Here is a 23,309-nt window from a genome sequence, read left to right on the forward strand (position 1 = left end):
TTCTTTTCCCAATACTTAGACATAGGGAAATATTTCTCAAGGAACTTCAGCTCTAACTCTTCCCATGTTTGGACAGTCCCGTTGGGTATTGTTAACAACCAATCTTTTGATCTTCCCGTCAAGGTGAAAGGAAATAGCTTTAGTTTCTTTTGTGCTTCAGTCACGGTGGCTGGTTGCACACAAAACTAGCAAGTTTCAGCAAAGCGGCTCAAGTGTTCATGGGGACTCATAGCTTCAGTCCCATCGAATTGTTTGTCCCTCAAACCGTTGAGGACAGTTGTCTTGATGTCGAAAGCAACGGGGTTGGCTGGTTGAAAAGTATAGGTCAGTTGACCGCGATGAGTTGCTAACCCGTAGTCTCCTAGCTTTGGTCTTTGTGCGGGTTCTCCCATGATAGCAGATTGAGGAGAAGCAGATGTTTCAGATTCAGTTGAGAGTGGCTCCGGTATTTGTTCTCGAACACCCGGTGGAACGGAATGAGATAACCATCGCAACCGGGAAGCTTTCCAGAGTGCTCTAGCAGTCCTTTAAATTTCTGGATTAAATTCGAGATCGTCGGCGCTCACCTTACCTCGCATAAACAGCAAAATACCTTAGTAGCACTGCACAATGCAAAGTAATCAAATGAATACTAAAACAAAAAAATAAAATAAAAACAGAAAATTAAATTGCAGAAATCCTAAATTATAACGTAATTGCCTTGTTGAAATAATTCAACAGTCCCCGACAACGACGCCAAAAACTTGATAGACGTTTGGCAAGTCCACCAAATACTATCGAAGTAGTAAAAATATCGATCCCACGAGGACTGTTTTTAACTTCAATAATTCAATCGCATTATAAAAATAGGATGTATAAAAGTTTATTTTAGTTTGCCACTAGGCAGTAGATTTGGTTTGATTTTATGAAATCAAATAAAAGAATTAGATTTGATTAAGAAAATATGAGAAAGATGAGATCAGGTCTTCGAATCCTCTATGTTTCCCCTAATTGGTTACTGCACCTATTGTTACTAATGATCTTCTAGTTTCACGATAGTTAACAAATTAGCCCTAATCAATCCCTTGAGTTAGACCCTCTTCTTAAACTACAACCCCTAATTCCTTAGCTGGTCTAATAATCCTTGAAGGTTTTATGAACGTTAACCTAATATCACTAACAAACGATTATCCATTCCTAGACTAACCATGTTTAGTAGAACAATTCAATTAGGTCTAAGTCGAAAGCTATGGTCAGTAGTCATTCGTTCTTACAAAATCATGTTTATATTTGATCAGGATATAAAAAGCATTAAGAACAATTGAATTGAATAAAGACTAGAAATTCACTAATAAACAATAGAGTTTCACAGCAACATATGATCAATTAGGGTTACATAAGTTCATCTCCGACCTAATCTCTAAGATATTTAGCTACTCATAAGTGAGTTTACAGATAGCATAATCAATGAAAGAATTAAAACATACATAAACTGGGTTAGAGATGAAGAAATCCTCTCCGCTGCAGCCTTCTGGGTGTTAAAATCGCACTTTAGCTCTCCAAAATCGTAATCCCATTTGTTTGAGACTGACTTCAGCTTAAATAGGCAAGTTCTGATCGCCCAAAATCGTACCACGATTAGATAAATCGTACCACGATTACATCTTTAAACCCTTATTTCCTTTAAAGCCCTTCTTGAAATCGTATCACGATTATATGGATCGTATTACGATCCAGCTTCTTCAAAAACATGCCTTCTGACTTCAAGAAATCGCATTGCGATTGGAAAATCACAGTACAATTGGCTGATTCCAGTTCTTTCAAATTTGTTGCTTTTAACTGCTCCTGGACACTTAATGTTGCTTAGAACTCTACCAAAATGTCAAAATAAGTCGTAAAAATTACGTAATGACAGCATGTCATCAACATGATATTATCGGAGGTTCATTGAGGGATTCTCTAAGTTGGCGTTGCCATTGACGCAGTTGACTCGGAAAGGGCAAGCTTATGTTTGGGATGCTAAGTGTGAGAAGAGTTTCCAAGAGTTGAAGAAGAGGTTGACTTCAGCTCCAGTGTTGATTTTGCCGAATCCGAAGGAATCGTTTGCTATGTATTGTGATGCTTCTAAGATGGGTCTTGGTGGCGTGCTTATGCAGAATCGTCAGGTTATGGCTTATGCTTCGAGGCAGTTGAAAGTGCATAGGAAGAATTATCTGACTCGTTATTTGGAATTGGCGGCCATTGCGTATGTGCTGAAGATTTGGAGGCATTATCTGTATGGTTCTAAGTTTGAAGCGTTCAGTGATCACAAGAGTTTGAAGTACTTGTTTGACCAGAAGGAGTTGAATATGAGGCAGAGGAGATGGTTGGAGTATATTAAGGATTTTGATTTTCAGTTCAGTTATCACCCTGGGAAGGCGAATGTTGTTGTTGATGCTTTGAGTAGGAAGCCATTGCATATGTCTGCTTTGATGGTTAAAGAGTTGGAGTTGATCGAGCAGTTCCGAGATTTGAGTTTGGTTAGTGAGTTGACGCCGGATGGTGTGAGGTTGGGAATGTTGAAGTTGACAAGTAATATCTTGGAAGAGATCAAGAATGGTTAGAAGGAAGATTTGGAACTTGTAGATCGAGTGGTTTTGGTTAACCAAGGTAAGGGAGGAGACTTCAGGTTGGGTGAGAACGGTGTTTTGATGTTTCGTGATCGTGTTTGTGTACCAGATGTTCTTGAGCTTAAGAGAAGGATTTTTGATGAAGGTCACAAAAGTAGTTTGAGTATTCATCCAGGAGCGACTAAGATGTATCAGGACTTGAAGAGGTTGTTTTGGTGGCTTGGAATGAAGGAAGAGATCGCAGAGTTTGTGTATGCTTGTTTGGTTTGTTTGAAATCTAGATTGAACATCAGAGACCGTCAGCTTTGATGCAACCGTTGTTTGTGCCAGAGTGGAAGTGGGATAGTATCTCTATGGATTTTGTTGGAGCTTTGCCGAAGACTGTGAAGGGCTGTGATTCGATTTGGGTAATTATTGATCGGTTGACGAAGTCGGCACATTTTGTTGCTATTAAGACCGGTATGTCTGTGGCGAAGTTGGCTGAGATCTACATTGAGCAGATTGTTAGATTGCATGGTACTCTTTCTAGTATTGTGTCGGATCGGGATCCGAGGTTTACTTCTAAGTTTTGGTAGAGTTTGCAAGTTGCTTTGGGAACTAAGTTGAGGTTGAGTTCTGCTTATCAACCCCAGACTGATGGTCAGACGGAGAGGACTATTCAGAGTTTGGAAGATTTGTTGAGAGCTTGTGTGTTAGAGCAAGGTGTCAGTTGGGTCGAATGTTTATCGTTGAATGAATTTACTTACAACAACAGTTTTCATTCTAGTATCGGAATGGCACCGTTTGAGGCTTTGTATGGTCGGAGGTGTAGGACTCCGTTGTGTTGGTATGAGTCAGGTGAAAGTGCTTTGTGTAACACCCTATTTCTAATAAGCGGTAAAACGCGCGAATACATCAGACATATTCTAGAAATAGATGTTACGTCTCCGAATAAACCACAAAACATACATGCATAAAGATCATGTTACACAACATAGCAGCGGAACATACATATAATTTATAAAAACATCTCCAGATCTCAACAAAATACAATTGTATTCTCCAATTCTCAAATAACAAATAACATCTCAACTCCAAATACATAGTCCAATAAAAACCATCATGCAAAAACTACCCTAGATCAGAGCCCTAATCTAGACACTTGCATGAAAAAGAGGAACTCCACTCCTCGGCATCATCAAGCAAACAACTAAACTACACCTGCACGCCGTCTACCCATCCATACAGAGAGGTAGGCGGTCCACCACAGACCACTGAGGGTTAGCATTACATCATCATAATCCATAAAAAATTTAAACAAGAACATTGGAAATGAAAGATATATTCAAGAATACAGAATAACAAATCATACATGTATTCACAAGTATTCATGATTCTCATACCATTCAAAACCATTCCATATCATCATTCCAAGTTCATATCAACAAGTGTACCATACACGTATCACATATACATAACCCTTCCTCCTAGAAAACCAGCATCACATGATTATTATTATCCCCCATCACTTACATTTCAAGCTATCACATTATTATCATAGCATAGCATGCATATTCAACCTCTAATCAAGTCATCAACAAAAGCTCATCATTTATCAACATCAATCAATGAAAACATTACTCACTTCATTACTCATCTAGCATGCTTATCTCAACAAGTACAATTCATCATTTCCAAATTATAAGCAAGCAATCATCATTATCAAAGAAATCACCATATCATATGTATGTATATATACAATTCTCACCTCATCATTATTATCCAATTAATTATCATCAAATAGATTCACCAAGTGTATAAGTACAAACAATTAAGACATGCAATTAGAGCATAAATCAATTATTCACAACCATCCACAAAATTCACCAATGTACTTATACATCAATCCACACAATCACAACATTCACCAAATTTCACCAATGTACTTTGTCGCGTCATTTTTCGGAGATCAAGGCTATTTGATTAGCTTTTGACTCACTTTATTATTTCACGAATGAACATTTAATTTTTTGAGAAAAAGGGGAAAAAAGTTCAAACACCCCACATTTTGAAAAGATTTAGGGTTCGGTGGTTAGTTACATAAAGGGAAGGTGTTAGCACCTTTTATGTCCGTAGTACTCTACGAGAACCTCGTGGTTTTATTTAAATGATGTGCTATAACTTGCTTATTTTTGAAAAAAAGAATTTGAAATGATTAAAAAAAAGGGAAGACCTAATTATCTACATTTTATTGATTTGGAAGGACGAGTCCCTTGCCTACGTACCCGTGAGGGATCAAAATCACGTAGTTCGTGGTAAAAATTGACGTTTGATTGGTTGTGTGTTTTTTATTAGTTTGAAAAAGGTTTTAAAAATGGAAAAGCCAAATGGCAAAATGAATTTGTTTGTATTTTTTATATTAAAGAAAAATGACTTGAAATATGATTAAATGGATTGAAGTTTGATTAAGGAAAGAAAATAAAAAGGACGTCACTCGATTTAAGATCAAGGTTTATTATAAAGAAAAATATTTTTGTGTTTTTTTAACTATTTGCATGTTTTTTGTTGTTTTTTTTGAATAACTAGAATAAAAATTAAACTAACGGAGCATAAAGAAATAAAAGCGTAGGGATCCCCATGGTGGCGTTGGGCCACCACAAGGGCCTTTGACCTAAACTACGAGGCATAAAAAAGTAAAGCATACACACACGCACGCACACATGCATCTAAGCTATTACAAAAAAACCTATTAATACATCCTACGGTCTGCGAGAAAATAAATAAAATACATTAATACCTATTTTACATTCTAAATGGTGTGCAAGAAAACGAAAATAAATAAGTTACATTAAAGCCTACTATACAATCTAAATTCTTGCTTGTAAAATAAAATGCCAAAATATAAAAAAAGGGGGAGGCAAACTAAACATGATAAACCTAACTAAGAAAGAAAGGATGTGAAAGGAGCGAATAAATATGCAATGCAAATTAAATATGCAAGTTATATGTGATGTGAATTAAATATGCAAATTATATGTGATGTGAATTAAATATGCAAATTATATGTGATGTGAATTAAATATGCAATGCAAGAGTAATCAAAATAAATAAAATGCAGGGAAAGGGTGCAGGCAGTAAGTAGGGACGTGCAGTAAGTAAAAATGATGGAACCGGGCCTAAAGAACTTGAGGGGCGCTGGGCTTAAGGGATTGATCTGCGCCGTCTGATTAAAAATCAGACAACCTAAAGCAAATCACTATTGATGGCATCAGGGACCATTGGATTGGAAACAAAAGGAAGGTAGCATGTGGGTGCGTGATAAGACCATGCACCCTTGCACACTGGAACATTGCACCTATAAAGAGGTGCGTTCCCTTTTCTTCACTCATTCAGACTCTTTTTCTCTCTTCCCTCATGTCTCTCGCCTTCTCTCTGTTCCTATTCTTTCTTCTTCTTTTCTTCTTTTTCAATAACACAAAATAAAATAAGCTTACTTCCCTCTTCTTCCTCTCTCTATTCATGTTCTTCTTTTTTCAACAACTTTCCAGCGAGCTTCAAACAAGCCGCCATGGTTTCCAGTTTCCGGTGGGGGTTAGGGATGGTTCCGGCGACACCATAATTCCGATTCCTTTCTACTCTATTCTTATTTTAACAGATTCCTGCAACAGTATATATATATATATATATATATATATATATATATATATATATATATAAACAAAACCTTAGATCAATACATAGAGAAACGGGATACCGTTCTTTAGTTACGGATCTGGATGGCCTTATCGTTTGTGTTTGAGCATGACAGCGGCGATGTCGTTGTTGCAGTAGACCTGGGGCTCGAGTGGTTCTGCCTTGCCGTTAGTTGAGTTCGGTTTGCACCTGTTCCTGGTTTGTGGTGTCGAATTGCCTCAGATGCGGTTCCGGTGTGCGACGACGATGATTGTTGTAGGTTGTTGACGAAACTTCTCTGTGTCGAGGTTTGATGATGATGCGTGATGTTTGGGTTCTGGATTTGCTTGGACTGTGACGATTGATTGGTGGTTCGATGGTTTGTATGGGTTTGAGTTGTGTTGTGACCGCGAATGGATATTGGGATTGAATGGTTTTTGGGTCTGTTGCGACTTGAATTATTGTGCGGTTGGTGTATGATTTTTGTGTATAGGATCCTGTGTATGTGAAACTGTGAAATTTGTGTGTCGGCTGTGTTGTTGATGATTTTGTGATTTGCTGGTTTTGAGTGTGATGATTGAGGGTCTGATACGGTGGTGTGGGTTTTGGTGTTGGAAAATTGGTCTCTTGTGCCGTGTTCTATGATGAATTGGCCCCCTCCCCCCTTCATGTGTATGTGCAGGCTTGGTTTTATAGTGTTGGGTTAGGGTTTGAGAAAAAAGAAACCGAATTCCTGGCTTGCAGAGAAGGACATGTATCTGTTGCTGGAGAATTGCTGATAGGCGCAGAAATGGTTGCGTTGGATATGGACTGATGAAGCTTCTGTTTGGATTTGAACTTGGACTCTTTTTGGACTTTATCAGATAATAATAAAAGAAAAATAAAATGATAATAGAAGCAATAAATACAAACTATACAGACTTGGACTTATCCTTAAAAGAAAGTAATTAATTAAAAAGAAATGAATGACTAATTAAAATAAAAATCGAATTAATTTAAACAACATAAAAGATGGAAATTACGATTAAAAAAAGGCAGAGAGAAGAGTACCCGACTCGGTACCAAAAATGAGGTATTTTAAAATACTTCTCTGTCGAAATTTCACTGAAAAGTCAAAGATTGAACAGAGTCAAACGACACGTGTTAGTGTATGTATGTAGGATCCTTAGGTCAAAAATTGGGGTATGACAGATGCCCCTATTTAAGTTTCTTCGTCTGGAGATTTGAAGATGGAATCTTTAATTCGATCGGAGCGAAGAGACTTAAATACAAAGTACACCAATTTTGGACCTAAGATGCTATGAATGCTCGTGAAATGCTTGTTTGAATGCAGGACGACAAAGTTGACTTGACTGAGACGAGAAACAACGACGGGATACCTAAACTCGTTGAAGAATGGGATCCGACTCCGCTAGGGGGAATGCAGTTTTACTGGGGAAAATGATTGTCTACTACCGTATTGGTTTGAGACGATAGCTTAATGAAGACAACACTTTTAGCGACATCTCTGGAACAGCTGACGCTGGGGACAAAACTATTGAAATTGAAATTGAAATTGATTAGTGACATCACTGGAACAGCTAACGCTGGGGGATGACACCATTGAAATTGAAATTGAAATTGAAATTGATTAGTGACATCACTGGAACAGCTAACGCTGGGGATGACACTTTTTATAAGACAAGAATTTTTTGCAAGGTATCCGCTTGACACACGGGTAACAAAAGATATTTGCAAGCTATTCGCTTGACACATAGGTAACAAAAGATGTTTACAAGTTATTCGCTTGACGCACAGGTAACAAAAAATGTTTGCAAGCTATTCGCTTGACACACATATAACAAAATATGTTTGCAAGCTATTCGCTTGACACATAGGTAACAAAAGGGGTTTGCAAGCTATTCTCTTGACACCAAGGATAACAAGAGTGGTTTGCAAGCTATTCGCTTGACATCATGATAACAGTAGAGGTTTGCAAGCTATTCGCTTGACACCAAGATAACAGTAGATGGTTTGCAAGCTATTCGCTTGACACAGAGGTAACAAAGGATCTTTGCAAGCTATTCGCTTGACACAGAGGTAAAAAGATATTTGCAAGCTATTCGCTTGACACAATAATAAGTGAAGATCGAACTGAAAGGATACAGCCAAAAAAAGATTATGGGTGACTGATGCAACCATGTATGAATGATGTTGTGTCTATATTGTGTATGCATGAATGTGAGAATATGTGAAAGTATTAATGTATGAATGTACGGTTGTATAAATGGATGTATGAACGTATGAATGTAACTTGTACGACTGTATAAATTGTATATGATGGGTAACTCGATGAAACGAGACAAGACGGGTAAGATGGGAGGCGGACTGATATCGCAGTACAAACACTCGGCAAGCTTCCTTGGAGATGATACTATTGTGAACAAATCGAGCCATTTGACGGGGTAAAACCTGGTACAAGGTAGCGGCTGATGCTCCTGGGGATAAAGCCCATTGTTGATCAAAAGTCTGGAAGAAGTCGCCATTTGTAAACCGGCACGGAGTGTTATTCCACTGGTATGCTTCAACAGTCATGTTTTTTTGTTTTTTTTCTTTTGAAAATCCCTAACTTTTGCCTGGACCGCCCTTTCGGGTTTTCAGTCCACCGGGAATATATTCCTTTTTTATGCCCCTAATTTTTGCCTGGACCGCCCTTTCGGGTTTTCAGTCCACCGGGACGCTCTCTATTGCCTAAGCCGCCTTTTCAGGTTTTCAACTTAGCAAGCATTTACTTTTGTATTTCTTTTTTGTAATTAATTTTTTTTTTGACCGTGAAAGCATCTTGCTAGAAGCAGAGGTCCTCTCCATAATGCTTAGCCATGTTTCTCTTTCGGAATGTAACCGTTCTCGAGGCGGATGTTGATGTACGCTTCAACTACACATGAGTTCAAAGAGAGTGTGTTTGTTGTTCACACTTTTCAAAAGATGTTAAAAAAAGAGTTTTGTATTTTGAAAATTTTTGCTTTAAGTGTTGCCATCAAAAAGAAGAAATTTTGCAAATAGAATAAACGGAAGTTCCAAATAAATGGGCACAGGCTCAAATTTAATGAATTGAGTAGTGGCCTACCAATGGCGTTGCCCCACGGATCTTTGAAAAATTTGGAAAATGGTAAATATATGGGAAGGTACATTGAACACAATAACCGTTATACTTCATGAAAACTTTGAATGCCCCAGTTCCGAGTCTTTGATCTGCAGATGCTTCGAATCGGAGGTTCTTTTGACGACTGGATGCCCCAAGTGGATTGTGCTGACTGATGCAGTTACTTGTCATGATCCTTAACTTTTGCATAGATCGCCCTTTTGGGTTTCGACCTATCAGGATAATCATTTTTGTTCATGTCTCTAATTTTTGCCTGGACCGCCCTTTCGGGTTTTCAGTTCACCGAGACGCTCATTTTTGCCTAAGCCGCTTTTTAAGATTTGCGACTTATCGAGCTTTTATTTTTTGACAAAGTATTTCTTGACTGCATCGGCATTCACGGGACGTGTGAGTTTGTCACCATACATAGTTGTAAAAGTCATTGTACACGAGCCTTCATAGTTAGGCGCCCACTTGCCCCTGGAGTCTGGTTGGAAAGTAGTACAAAGTTCCCTTCTTGAAATTCATGGGGACGAACCTTTTTGTTGGAAGTTCGTTTCAAACCTCCTTTTGAATATATTTGTACAAGGTCGTCATGCGTTTATATTCGATCATGTTTGGACTTTAGCAGAACTCCTATCAAAGGGACTTCGACCTCCACGGAAAGCACAACCTCTATGTTGCATATTGGGGAAGGAGGGGGGTTGCCCCTGTTGAAATGTGTAATGAAGCACAATACTCCTGTGAGGCAACGGTAACATCTCATGCCAGTCTTTGTAAGTGACTGCCATCTTCTGATAATCTTCTTGATATTTTGTTTTGTAACTTCGACGGCTAAGATGCCCCAGTATGCGAGAGATATTGTCTGGAGTCTCTTCATTTTCCTCTTCTTCATCTTCGGACACATGGAGTTCAAAGTCGGGAGAGAGCATATAGTTAATGTATTCAACGGGTTTATTAATGCATGATTTGATTATTGATATAAACATTATGATTATGCAGATACGTGGAAATGATTAAAGGGAAAATAATTTTTTTTTTGTTTTTTGTATTACCATTTTTTCCAGAAAAAAAGCACAAAATAAAAACAAAGTCGGGATCAAAGCGACTTTTTTAATGATGAAAATACATAAAGCAAAAAGCCCTAAACAAGTTCACTTCCGTCTCGGGAGGGACGAAAGGATTTTTATTTTTTTAAAAAACATAAAGCAACAAACAGACATATTAATTGAACAGATGAGTAATAGAAATAAACATCAACAACGATCCGATTGCAGATTAAACATTTCATGTGTCAACCTTAGATACCAAGATCCGATAGCGGATTAACTTGCACATTCAAATTCAAACTCTTCGAAAGGTATAAGGTTTTTTCGGATCAACTTCTGAACTATCTTCTGCAACGCAAAACAGTGCTCGATATCATGACCTGGTGCCCCTTGATGGAAAGCACAAAAGAGATCCGGCCTGTACCGGGATGTCAATTTTGCTGGCACTGGAGGAGGTGCCTTAGTGTAGACCAAATTCTTTTCGAGTAATTTTGGAACAACTCTGCATACTTCATGGGAATCGGATCAATCTGTTTCCTTGAAGCCTGTTGTCGAGGCTGTTGTTGACATTGTTGAAATTGGGGTTGATAACCCGGATTTTGAACAGCACTTATGAAAGGCATATCAGCGGAAGCAGGGTGATAAGCCAAATACTGTTGTTGAGGCTGACTTTCCACCACATTCATTTCTTGGTCTTCCTCCTCTGAACGGTCAACGGGAACACTTTCTTTGACCAGACGTCCTTCTCGGACCCCTTCTTCAAGGCGCATTCCTATAATCATCATCTTTGCGAAGTTGTTGGGAGCACTTCCAACCATTTTCTCATAATAAAACTGATCTAGAGTCCTCAAGAAAATCTTGGTCAATTCTTCCTCTTCCAGAGGCGGACAGACTTGATCGGCAAAATCTCTCCATCGCTGGGCATATGCTTTGAAAGATTCATTATCATTCTGGGTCATGGCTTGCAGATCGTCTCTGTCTGGGGCCAAGTACAAGTTGTAGTTGTATCGTCGGACGAAGGCGTCGCCCAAATCAATGAAAGTTTTGACATCATCACGACTTAGGCCCGTGTACCATTTCAAAGCGGCACCAGTCAAACTATCTTGAAAGTAGTAGTTAAGAAGCTCATCATTGCCGGCTTGAGGGGACATCTTTCTGGCATACATTGTCAAATGGTCTTTAGGGCAAGTATTCCCTTTGTACTTCTCAAAATCAGGAACCTTGAATTTGGGTGGTATCATGACATTTGGTACCGAGCAGAGATCATAAGCACTCTCCCCAAACATTTCTTCCCCACGGAGAGCTTTCAATTCCAACCGTAATGCATCAAACTTCTCTCTCAGTTCTTCTACCTGGTTATATGCAACCACACTTCCTGGTTGATAGATGGGTTTATGAACCAAAGGAGCTGAGTAGGTCATAGCAGCTTGAGGGAGCAAAGGGCCTGATTGTTGCACAAAAGGAGTTTGAACCTTAGAAACAACGGGACAGAGTATTTCACTAGCACTTAAAGGTGTACTCCAGAGATATCCTTCCAGCATAGCATGTTGAGGAGTACTAGCAAACACTGTTGAAATCGGGGTAGTGGAAGCAACCGTCTGAGCTTGAGTACTGACAATAGGAAGAGATACTGGCCGACTCTGTGCAACCGTCATCAAAGATACTAAGTTCTTCAAAATCTCATTTTCGGCCTGGAGGGTTGTCACCTCTTCACGAAGCTTGTGGTTCTCTTGTTTAAGATGATCCATTCTGATTTGCTCGAGTGGTGTAGATGCGAGTAGACTGATAGATTGACCTTTTGTGGGCAGAAACAAAGTATGAGACACAGACTAGAAACTATGAATGCAAAATGATGCATGATACTTATGCAAAAATATTTATTTTATCGAAGGATTTGTCAAAGTAATTGTAAACATCATAAGGAACATTGTTTCATTTGATAATTGAAAATATTACAAACAGTCCCCTTTTTGAGAGCAAAAGCAAAACTAAGGAAAAAGTTCCTAGCAAAGCTAAAGTCTAGTTAAGACTTTTGAAGATGTATTTATTGATGTTAAAGTTCATACCTTTGTTGTTTACAAAAAACTGATCTAAGTCCTTCGATATTGAATTTTTTTTTTTTTATGAATGAATGCATGTATGCATGAATATGCTACAAAAACTGAGAAAACATGGTGAGGTTTAAGGTCCATGATGATGGAGTCAAGGGTATGTACGCCATTTGGTAAGGACTATGGTTTTATTTGCACTTGTAACAAGGGTTCTACCAAGTTCCCAGAGTTGTCAACCACTTCCGAACATTATCGGGTTGCGGAACTACTTCCGGTCCCACAACGTTCGTAAGAAAGTCTCGTCTGAGTGTAGTATCGCGTATCAACCAACTCAAGACTACTCTTGATTAGCCACCGCACTACGTCCTAAAAGGCCAAGATGGGTTAAAGGTAACTAAAGGTCCTCAACATTAACATTCACTTGAAAATAGCAATGCCAATCACGACTACTCATGTCGACATAAATTACTTCCAAGAGACCTCCGTTGAGTGGGGTTATCACATGTGCCATATCCCGAAACTTACTCTCGGTATGGAACTTTGATTATACCACCATCCTATCTTATGTTTCCCTCAAGTCCAGGTGTAGAACTTATCTCACCACTCACGTTTAAGAAAGGAGAAAGAAGAAGGAAGAACAAATATTTACACGAATTTCCATCTTTTATTTTTTTGATTTTTTTTAAGCAAGTTATAGCACAAAAATTAAATAAGACCAAGTTAGGCTCAACCCTCTTAGGGGGGTCCCCAGTGAAGTCGCCATTTCTATCGCGTCATTTTTCGGAGATCAAGGCTATTTGATTAGCTTTTGACTCACTTTATTATTTCACGACTGAACATTTAATTTTTTGAGAAAAAAGGGAAAAAAGTTCAAACACCCCACATTTTGAAAAGATTTAGGGTTCGGGGGTTAGTTACATAAAGGGAAGGTGTTAGCACCCTTTATGTCCGTAGTACTCTACGGGAACCTCTTGGTTTTATTTAAATGATGTGCTATAACTTGCTTATTTTTGAAAAAAAGAATTTGAAATGATTAAAAAAAAGGGAAGACCTAATTATCTACATTTTATTGATTTGGAAGGACGAGTCCCTTGCCTACGTACCCGTGAGGGATCAAAATCACGTAGTTCGTGGTAAAAATTGACGTTTGATTGGTTGTGTGTTTTTTATTAGTTTGAAAAAGGTTTTAAAAATGGAAAAGCCAAATGGCAAAATGAATTTGTTTGTATTTTTTATATTAAAGAAAAATGACTTGAAATATGATTAAATGGATTGAAGTTTGATTAAGGAAAGAAAATAAAAAGGACGTCACTCGATTTAAGATCAAGGTTTATTATAAAGAAAAATATTTTTGTGTTTTTTTAACTATTTGCATGTTTTTTGTTGTTTTTTTTGAATAACTAGAATAAAAATTAAACTAACGGAGCATAAAGAAATAAAAGCGTAGGGATCCCCATGGTGGCGTTGGGCCACCACAAGGGCCTTTGACCTAAACTACGAGGCATAAAAAAGTAAAGCATACACACACGCACGCACACATGCATCTAAGCTATTACAAAAAAACCTATTAATACATCCTACGGTCTGCGAGAAAATAAATAAAATACATTAATACCTATTTTACATTCTAAATGGTGTGCAAGAAAACGAAAATAAATAAGTTACATTAAAGCCTACTATACAATCTAAATTCTTGCTTGTAAAATAAAATGCCAAAATATAAAAAAAGGGGGAGGCAAACTAAACATGATAAACCTAACTAAGAAAGAAAGGATGTGAAAGGAGCGAATAAATATGCAATGCAAATTAAATATGCAAGTTATATGTGATGTGAATTAAATATGCAAATTATATGTGATGTGAATTAAATATGCAAATTATATGTGATGTGAATTAAATATGCAATGCAAGAGTAATCAAAATAAATAAAATGCAGGGAAAGGGTGCAGGCAGTAAGTAGGGACGTGCAGTAAGTAAAAATGATGGAACTGGGCCTAAAGAACTTGAGGGGCGCTGGGCTTAAGGGATTGATCTGCGCCGTCTGATTAAAAATCAGACAGCCTAAAGCAAATCACTATTGATGGCATCAGGGACCATTGGATTGGAAATCAAAGGAAGGTAGCATGTGGGTGCATGATAATACCATGCACCCTTGCACACTGGAACATTGCACCTATAAAGAGGTGCGTTCCCTTTTCTTCACTCATTCAGACTCTTTTTCTCTCTTCCCTCATGTCTCTCGCCTTCTCTCTGTTCCTATTCTTTCTTCTTCTTTTCTTATTTTTCAATAACACAAAATAAAATAAGCTTACTTCCCTCTTCTTCCTCTCTCTCTATTCATGTTCTTCTTTTTTCAACAACTTTCCTGCGAGCTTCAAACAAGCCGCCATGGTTTCGAGTTTCCGGTGGGGGTTAGGGATGGTTCCGGCGACACCATAATTCCGATTCCTTTCTACTCTCTTCTTATTTTAACAGATTCCAGCAACAGTATATATATATATATATATATATATATATATATATAAAAACAAAACCTTAGATCAATACATAGAGAAAGGGGATACCGTTCTTTAGTTACGGATCTGGATGGCCTTATCGTTTATGTTTGAGCATGACAGCGGCGATGTCGTTGTTGCAGTAGACCTGGGGCTCGAGTGGTTCTGCCTTGCCGTTAGTTGAGTTCGGTTTGCACCTGTTCCTGGTTTGTGGTGTCGAATTGCCTCGGATGCGGTTCCGGTGTGCGACGACGATGATTGTTGTAGGTTGTTGACGAAACTTCTCTGTGTCGAGGTTTGATGATGATGCGTGATGTTTGGGTTCTGGATTTGCTTGGACTGTGACGATTGATTGGTGGTTCGATGGTTTGTGTGGGTTTGAGTTGTGTTGTGACCGCGAATGGATATTGGGATTGAATGGTTTTTGGGTCTGTTGCGACTTGAATTATTGTGTGGTTGTTGTATGATTTTTGTGTATAGGATCCTGTGTATGTGAAACTGTGAAATTTGTGTGTCGGCTGTGTTGTTGATGATTTTGCGATTTGCAGGTTTTGAGTGTGATGATTGAGGGTCTGATACGGTGGTGTGGGTTTTGGTGTTGGAAAATTGGTCTCTTGTGCCGTGTTCTATGATGAATTGGCCCCCTCCCCCCCCTTCATGTGTATGTGCAGGCTTGGTTTTATAGTGTTGGGTTAGGGTTTGAGAAAAAAGAAACCGAATTCCTGGCTTGCAGAGAAGGACATGTATCTGTTGCTGGAGAATTGCTGATAGGCGCAGAAATGGTTGCGTTGGATATGGACTGATGAAGCTTCTGTTTGGATTTGAACTTGGACTCTTTTTGGACTTTATCAGATAATAATAAAAGAAAAATAAAATGATAATAGAAGCAATAAATACAAACTATACAGACTTGGACTTATCCTTAAAAGAAAGTAATTAATTAAAAAGAAATGAATGACTAATTAAAATAAAAATCGAATTAATTTAAACAACATAAAAGATGGAAATTACGATTAAAAAAAGGCAGAGAGTAGAGTACCCGACTCGGTACCAAAAATGAGGTATTTTAAAATACTTTCTGTCGAAATTTCACTGAAAAGTCAAAGATTGAACAGAGTCAAACGACACGTGTTAGTGTATGTATGTAGGATCCTTAGGTCAAAAATTGGGGTATGACATACTTATACATCAATCCACACAATCACAACATTCACCAAATTTCACCAATACACAAATTCGCCAAGTCATATATTCAATTATGACACACTCATCAATTATTCAAATGCATGCAATGTTCTAGACTCTTCTCTAGATGCATGTGGTACCAAAACACCTCAAGGTCGTCACCTTCGATGCAACAAAAACATCATACTCACCTTAATTGGATATAAATTCCGCAACCATCAGTCTTGGATATAAAATCCACCACCATCAGTCATGAATGCATGAACATATGACTCAACTACAAATGCATATGTTCACAGAAACAATAATCACCTCACCATCACCAATACTTGTATATATGCAATCATCAACAATTCACCACCAATTTAACATATATACAATCACCAACAACATCAAAAATCACACAACATGAAGTTGTCACATAATTACACCACCAACAATCAACATTTAACATGTTCAACAAACAACATAACATAAACATGTTCATCACCATTCAATTAGTATATATACATCGACAACAATTCACCACCACTTGACATATATACAATCACCAACAACATCCACAATTCAATCAACATATAGTTTTCACATATATACATCATCAATCATCTCCACATCAATCAACATATAGTTGCCACAATTCTACATAATTCCTTACAATCTAAATAAAGGAACAAATACAACATATGATCACAAACATCATATTCATCACTCAATAACCATTCATACACCATTTCATAGTCATATTAATCTATTCATAAAGGGTTCATAAGCAATTGGCTCTCAAAAATCATCTTTAGTCAAGTTCGTCTCTCAAAATCACAACAATTAAATTAATTGAACATTTAAGTCAAAACCAAGTAAACAAGTTCCAATGCCTCAACTAAGCATACCTCTAGACCACATATGAGTGCAGTAGAGGATACCTTGGCGTTTCACCGGCCAAATACGACGAATTCTTGAAAAACTCAAAGATCGTCTCATTTTATCACTTTCCCAAAATTTTCCATTTTCAAAGAAAAACAAGTTCAAACTTGATGAAACCAATCACAATCATTTTTAGAAATCATATAAACATTATACAACTCTAATCCCACTACAATTTTCGGAGAAAAACGAGTTTTCGGAAAAAAAAATCGACGTTTAGACCGTTTTTATAAAAGTTAGACGATTTTCACAAATCCAAGTCCAAACCAATTCAAATCATGTTCCAGTAGGATTATAGGTATAAACAGAGGTTAATTAAGTCCAAAGAAACATTTTAGAAGTATCGGATTGGTCCCCAAGTGCACGAAACGAAAAATCAAAAGTGGCTAAACCTGCGCAGGTTCGCTTAAGCGAAGTCACAGTTCGCTTGAGCGTACTCAAGTCAGAACCTACATGCTGGTTCGCTTACGCGTTCGCTTAAGCGAACCATCACAGTTCTGCAGCAAAAAATGTTACGGGTTCCACCCCTTTTCACCCCAAAATCCAATTTTCAATCCCCCAATTCCCAAACCAAGTTCCAGAAAGTGTTTATGGGTCAAAATATGTTCAATACACTTAAACAAACATGAATCATGCATCCGAAACAACAATTTGGCTCATTTCATCAAAATCATGAAATTTTCTCAAAACACCAACATAACCACAAATCTCCTCATGAATCCATAAATAATGATTCCAATTACACCAATTCGATTCTAACAGTTCAACAATCATCAACAACAACTAATGAACACAAATTCATGCACAATTCCACATCACAACTTCATTTTTCATCAATTTTGCTCAAGAACACAAAGCACCAACAACTATGCATTTAAACATGTTAAGTCACATACTAACATACAATTATCTTATAAATCATGTTCTCAAACATAACAACAACAATCATGCACGAATTTACAACAATTAGATTCAATTCATCAATTTCACAAAAATGGGTAAAGAGAAAAAGTTATGAATTATGGTTGAAATCTATCCCTCTTACCTCTAACACCAAGATTCTCTAACCCAAGCCTCAATTTTGCTCCTAGATGTTGAATCCCCTCTTTGCCTTCTAACCCTTGTTGTTGTTGTTGCCTCTAGTCTCTATCTCTTCTCTTCCCAAATGAAATGAAATGAATAATGTTTGTAAAACCTAGTGTTACCAACAACTAGAGTTTATATACTAGCTCTACTCAATTGGGCTTATCTCTTAAACCTTAATGGGCCTAACCCATTTCTATTCTAACACCCAAAATGTCACTACTCACTTAATGGTAAATTATAACATTAACGGTCACTTAATGGTAATTAAAATAATTACTACACCCTCTCTAGTAACTTGGTAAAATAATACTCCTACTAAACATTAAAAATAATCCTCATCCAAAATTACAAAATTACCCCTACTCTCAAAATGACCAGAATGCCCCTAAGTCCAAAATGACTAAAATACCCTTCTACAACGAATTCTACAATTCCCAACCAAAAATACACACAGAGGCAAATAATCACATAAGAGCACATATATCACACATAAATAAATAATAAAATAAAACTATTTCTCGCTAGGGGAAGCCACATTTCTCGCTAGTCCCACTATTTATTTTCATATACCCAATTGTATTGAAACTTTGATTACTAATGAAATTCTATAAGCACTTTTCTCTATAAAAAAAAAAACAATTTGGTTAGTATATTTAGAGATAACAATGTCGTAATTGAATTTCAACTAAAACTTTATCCTAGGGCATGGGATCCTAAATTGGGTTTTTTTTTGTTACTTGGGTACAACCAAATGAACAACCAAGTGAGAAAAGTAAAATAGAAAACCAAATATTCATGATTTCTCTGATTAACGAATGGTATTTTGTATTTTTATCGGCACTGTTAATTTACCAAATTGCTAGGTTGTATGTTGATGGTGTGTTAGGAGTTCCAAGGATTTATTTCATCTGAATGAAAAGGGAGGAGATCATGTGCTTCTCTTCTATTTTCTTTTCTAGTTTAAACCTATGGAATGTTGTAAGCCATTGGATTACTTAGATTTAATGGCTAAGATTTGGTGTAAGTCATTTGACTTACACCTAATGTCAATGGATCCTGACTCATATATATATATATATATATATATATATATATATAAAGTTTTAGTAAACTAATGTAAATATGATATTATTTGAAAACTCATTACATGTGTTATCTTCAAACAAGATTTGGATATTATAATGTATTCATTATGACATCTTAATTAGCATATGGTTAAGAGAAAAAAACTAATATATTAATTGCAATAAAAATCTCTTTGCGTTACAATTTTCAAGAAGAAATTTTTTCTACTCTAGAAATATTTCTTTGATTTCACGCTCTAGCACTCGATAATAAACTCAGTTGCATAAAGCAATAGAAAAACGTGTAATTAGAAATTTAAAACACTGATTTGAAATATATATGAATAAAGTGTCTCATACCTAATTTCTTACTGTTGTCATACTCCTAGAGTTGTGGTGTTAAAAAAATTGAAAATGGTGTAATTGTGTGATGCATCGAGATCTTAGACCCGAATGGTTGGTTTTCCTCCTTTTGGAAAATTTATTTGCTTTAACACTATAGAACTCAACAACAAATTCAATTTCATAAACTAATAATAAAACTAAAATTGGCAATTTAAAACATACTTGAAATATAGATGAAGAAATGATTTCATACCTAATTTCTTATCGTCTCCAATCTCATATGGTTTTGGTGTTAAGAAATTTCAAATGTTGTAGTTGTGTGATACAATGACATCTCAGATTCCAAAGGTTAATTTTCCTCCTCTAGGAATATTTCTTTGCTTTCAAGCTTGATAAATCACCAACAACATCAAGTTCATAAACCCATAGAAAAATGCAATCGGCGGTTTAAAACAATGATTTGGAATATAAATGAAGAAATTATCTGATACCTAATATATTACCATCGCCGCGCTGCTAGGATTTTTATGTTAAGAAATTGCAAATGGTTTATGTTCTGGACCGGTCGAAAACACCCAAGGCCCATTTACTTATGCCCAATACAATCCAAGCCCAAATACCACATTTGGCAACATTACTCGCAACACACCCCTTCCTCGCGAGGTGGTGCACGAAGCAATTGAGACCAGTTCAAATGAACTGCAACATCTCTTCGCACGTTCCCGTGAATCTCTCTCCGACGGTACACCTCCACGATTTCGTAACCGCCAGACACACATATGCCATTACAACGGCTCTGTAGCCGCCCACCTCTATATATAAGGGACTCCTAGCAGTCCAAAAGGTAGAATCTACTCTCCCTTTAAACCCTCATTCTTTGATCTCTGCTGACTTGAGCGTCGAAGTGTCTGGAGGTACCCCCCCCCCCCCCCCCCCCCACCGTTCCAAGAAGCATTCTTGACGCATTCGACCACCATTCAAACCACCGCATTCAAAGCGCCGAAAGTCACCTTCTGATCAGGTACGACCAGTGGCGCCGTCTGTGGGAACATAAGCTCTCCCCGTTATTAAAACTACTAAAAACCAAAGCTTTCCAAAAAAACTAGCATGACTGCCAACGATGCCAGCTCACGGATACGAAGTGAAGTTCGTGTCCATCAACAGGACGGAATGACATCTTCAACTTCTCCTGTGGGTACACCTCGAGAGGATGCCATACAACTACTCCCTCATAAGGATATCCCTCTCGAAGATAGGCCACTGCAAGGTCCCCTACAACCTACAGAAACGGCCGAGAACACTATGCTGACAGGTGCCCTTGTCACTAACATGATATGCACGGTTCAACGATAAACGTCGTTAATCAAGAGACTTCTATTGCTCAACCACAACTGCAAGAGACTTCTAATCAAACAGAATTACAAAGAAAAATGTTTGAGGTTGAACACTTGATATACAATCAGTGGTGTTCTCAATACAAATCAGATACAGACTCTTAAGACTCTAGAATTTCTAAGATATGAACTTTGAAACAGAAATTCTAAGTGAACTTTGAATGTAGAAGAATTTCAGCAGAGTTTTGGCACTATAAATTGTAGTTGAGTCTTATGTTCAGCATTACCAATCTCTGAGTCTTCGCTCCTTTATATAGAGGTGTGAAAGAGACGTTGTGAAATTGCCAGCGCATCAAAAAGAGTTGTTTGAAGCTTTGATCAATCACCAATGATCTTTTGCCTGATATGGTTGTTGTCCTATGAAGGATCAATTTCAAATCCATTCCCATTGTGTAGGAACATCGTTGCAGGCAGAGCTGTATTTCAGAGCTGTTTTCTTGTCTTGTAGCTGAGACAAAGCAGAGTAGTGGAGGTAGTGGTTGTACACTTCGTACAATTGTACTTTGTCAACGCTTTTTGAAGATAAGCATCCAATGCCTTCAAATCCACTCAAAATGACCGTTGCTTTACATTTCCCGTCTTCTGCAATGCTTAGACGAGTTTAAATCCATTGAACAACCTTTGAAGCTTTAAGTCTTGCATCTCCTGATGAACTGCAGCTTCTGGTGATCTTCAGCTTCTGATGAGGTTGCTTCTGATGAACTTGCTTCTGATGACGTCATCACTTTAGGAGCGTTTTGTCTTCAGGAGCACTTTTGACTTCAGGAGCACTTCTCTTCAGACGCTTTAAGCTTCATTTTTTGTTGATTTCTTAGCTCTCTTTTGTTCATCCAGAACCTATTTAAGATGTAAGTTTTTGTATATGGTCTTGTACACTTGAACAAATATTAGCTAGTCCAATAGACAACTTTTAATACCTTGTTATCCTCAAAACTCTCAAAGGTTCATTGTTAAACACATTTTGTTCCAACATACTTGGGCGATCTTAAGGCCTAAAAGGAGGTCGTTGGGAGTACAACTACTGATCAGGGGTGTGTTTTTCAAAGGAAGTTGAAGAGGAAGGATGTGAATGCCAAAAATGATGGTGGAATGGAGGAGGCTGCGGTGGATACCGACCCGCCAGAGACTTTGGGTGATGGGGTGAAATTCTTGCAGACTGAATAGCCTCGGGCTAAAAAGATGAAGGCTAGGAAAGGTCCTGATGCTGGAATGGGGCGAGGTGGGAAGGATGTTGGGACTAGCCAGGTTCCCTTAAATGCTCAGGTGTTGACCTTGATTAGCTGTTTGATTTTATGAGTATTCCTAAAGGTGTAACAATTTTCATATTTGGTTTATTCTTTATTATATCATTGAGTCGTACAAAAGTTGATAGGTGTGAATTTGTTTTGGTCATATCATTGATGTCCAGAAAGTTGATGATACAGAAATTTATGCATTTAAGATCAGGTTGATTTGATGATACAAAAATTGATCACATAGAAATATGTTAGCTTCTTTCGATATCAGAATGAACAAAGGGAATAAAATTCAATGATGTATTGTTGTATTTCTATATAGGGATTTCAATATCAAGGGAATATGACTACATTAAGGATCTCAAAAAGGATTTGGACATTTGGAAAATAGGATTTAGAGTACTTGATTCTTGGATTGTGACTGGTAGCAATGAGAATCAACATATGGAGTTAGTTAAGATTTGTTGTAATTTCCTTTATGATTTATCAAAGTTACTTATTAGTGTACATTTTGATTTATATCTGTTTTTTTGTTTCTTTCTCGGATTTAAGGTGATCGAGTTCATTGCACCAATATCTAAAGGCATCAAAGTCAAATGGTGCTAGCTATTGATGTACATGCGGACAGGATGTTGATGCTCCATTGATTAGGTTACATATTTAAAATTTAATGTGGTGGATGAGTGCTTTTTTGTTTGGCACATTTCTGATATGTTTTTTTATCTATCCATTTTATCAGATACTAGGTAATTATGCAAGTTGTTCATGATGGTCACAAGGCTGGGTTTGTGTTTTAGGATAGTGAATGTCTTCAGGTTATTGGTATTATTGTCCAAGCTCTTAGGAAGACTATGCAAGAGGTATCCCTAATTTAGTTTTCATCTTATTTTCTGCATGGTACTTATATAATTGTATTTATTTATGAAGGTCAGTGATGATGATCCTAAAATATATTCAAAACATCTAGATAAACTACTCGGCCATGAGTTTGTGTTACGTGTCAAGTATCAACCATATACTATCATCAATTATCCGTTTTAGGTTTTTCCCGCGATCCTGCTGTAATCAAGGAAATTAAATCTCATCTTCAGCCCGATGAAATTTAGCTAGAGGAGCAA

General features: G+C 37.3%; 1 protein-coding gene across 1 annotated transcript in view; it reads right to left on the reverse strand.

The window, feature by feature from the left end:
• The window catches only part of LOC146936605 (uncharacterized), a 31,464-nt gene extending 19,307 nt beyond the window's left edge, over nucleotides 1-12,157 (reverse strand). The window contains exons 1-2 of the mRNA XM_085749250.1: nucleotides 10,920-12,157; nucleotides 10,691-10,827 (exon numbers count right to left, since the gene is read on the reverse strand). Of these exons, the coding sequence (XP_085605376.1) occupies nucleotides 10,691-10,827; nucleotides 10,920-12,157 (1,375 nt within the window). The remainder of the gene's footprint in view (nucleotides 1-10,690; nucleotides 10,828-10,919) is intronic.
• Between the last annotated feature and the right edge of the window lie 11,152 nt (nucleotides 12,158-23,309).

Source organism: Medicago sativa, chromosome 3 (assembly GCF_051527215.1).
Source record: "Medicago sativa cultivar Bolivia chromosome 3, Bolivia_mono, whole genome shotgun sequence".
Lineage (NCBI taxonomy): Eukaryota > Viridiplantae > Streptophyta > Magnoliopsida > Fabales > Fabaceae > Medicago > Medicago sativa.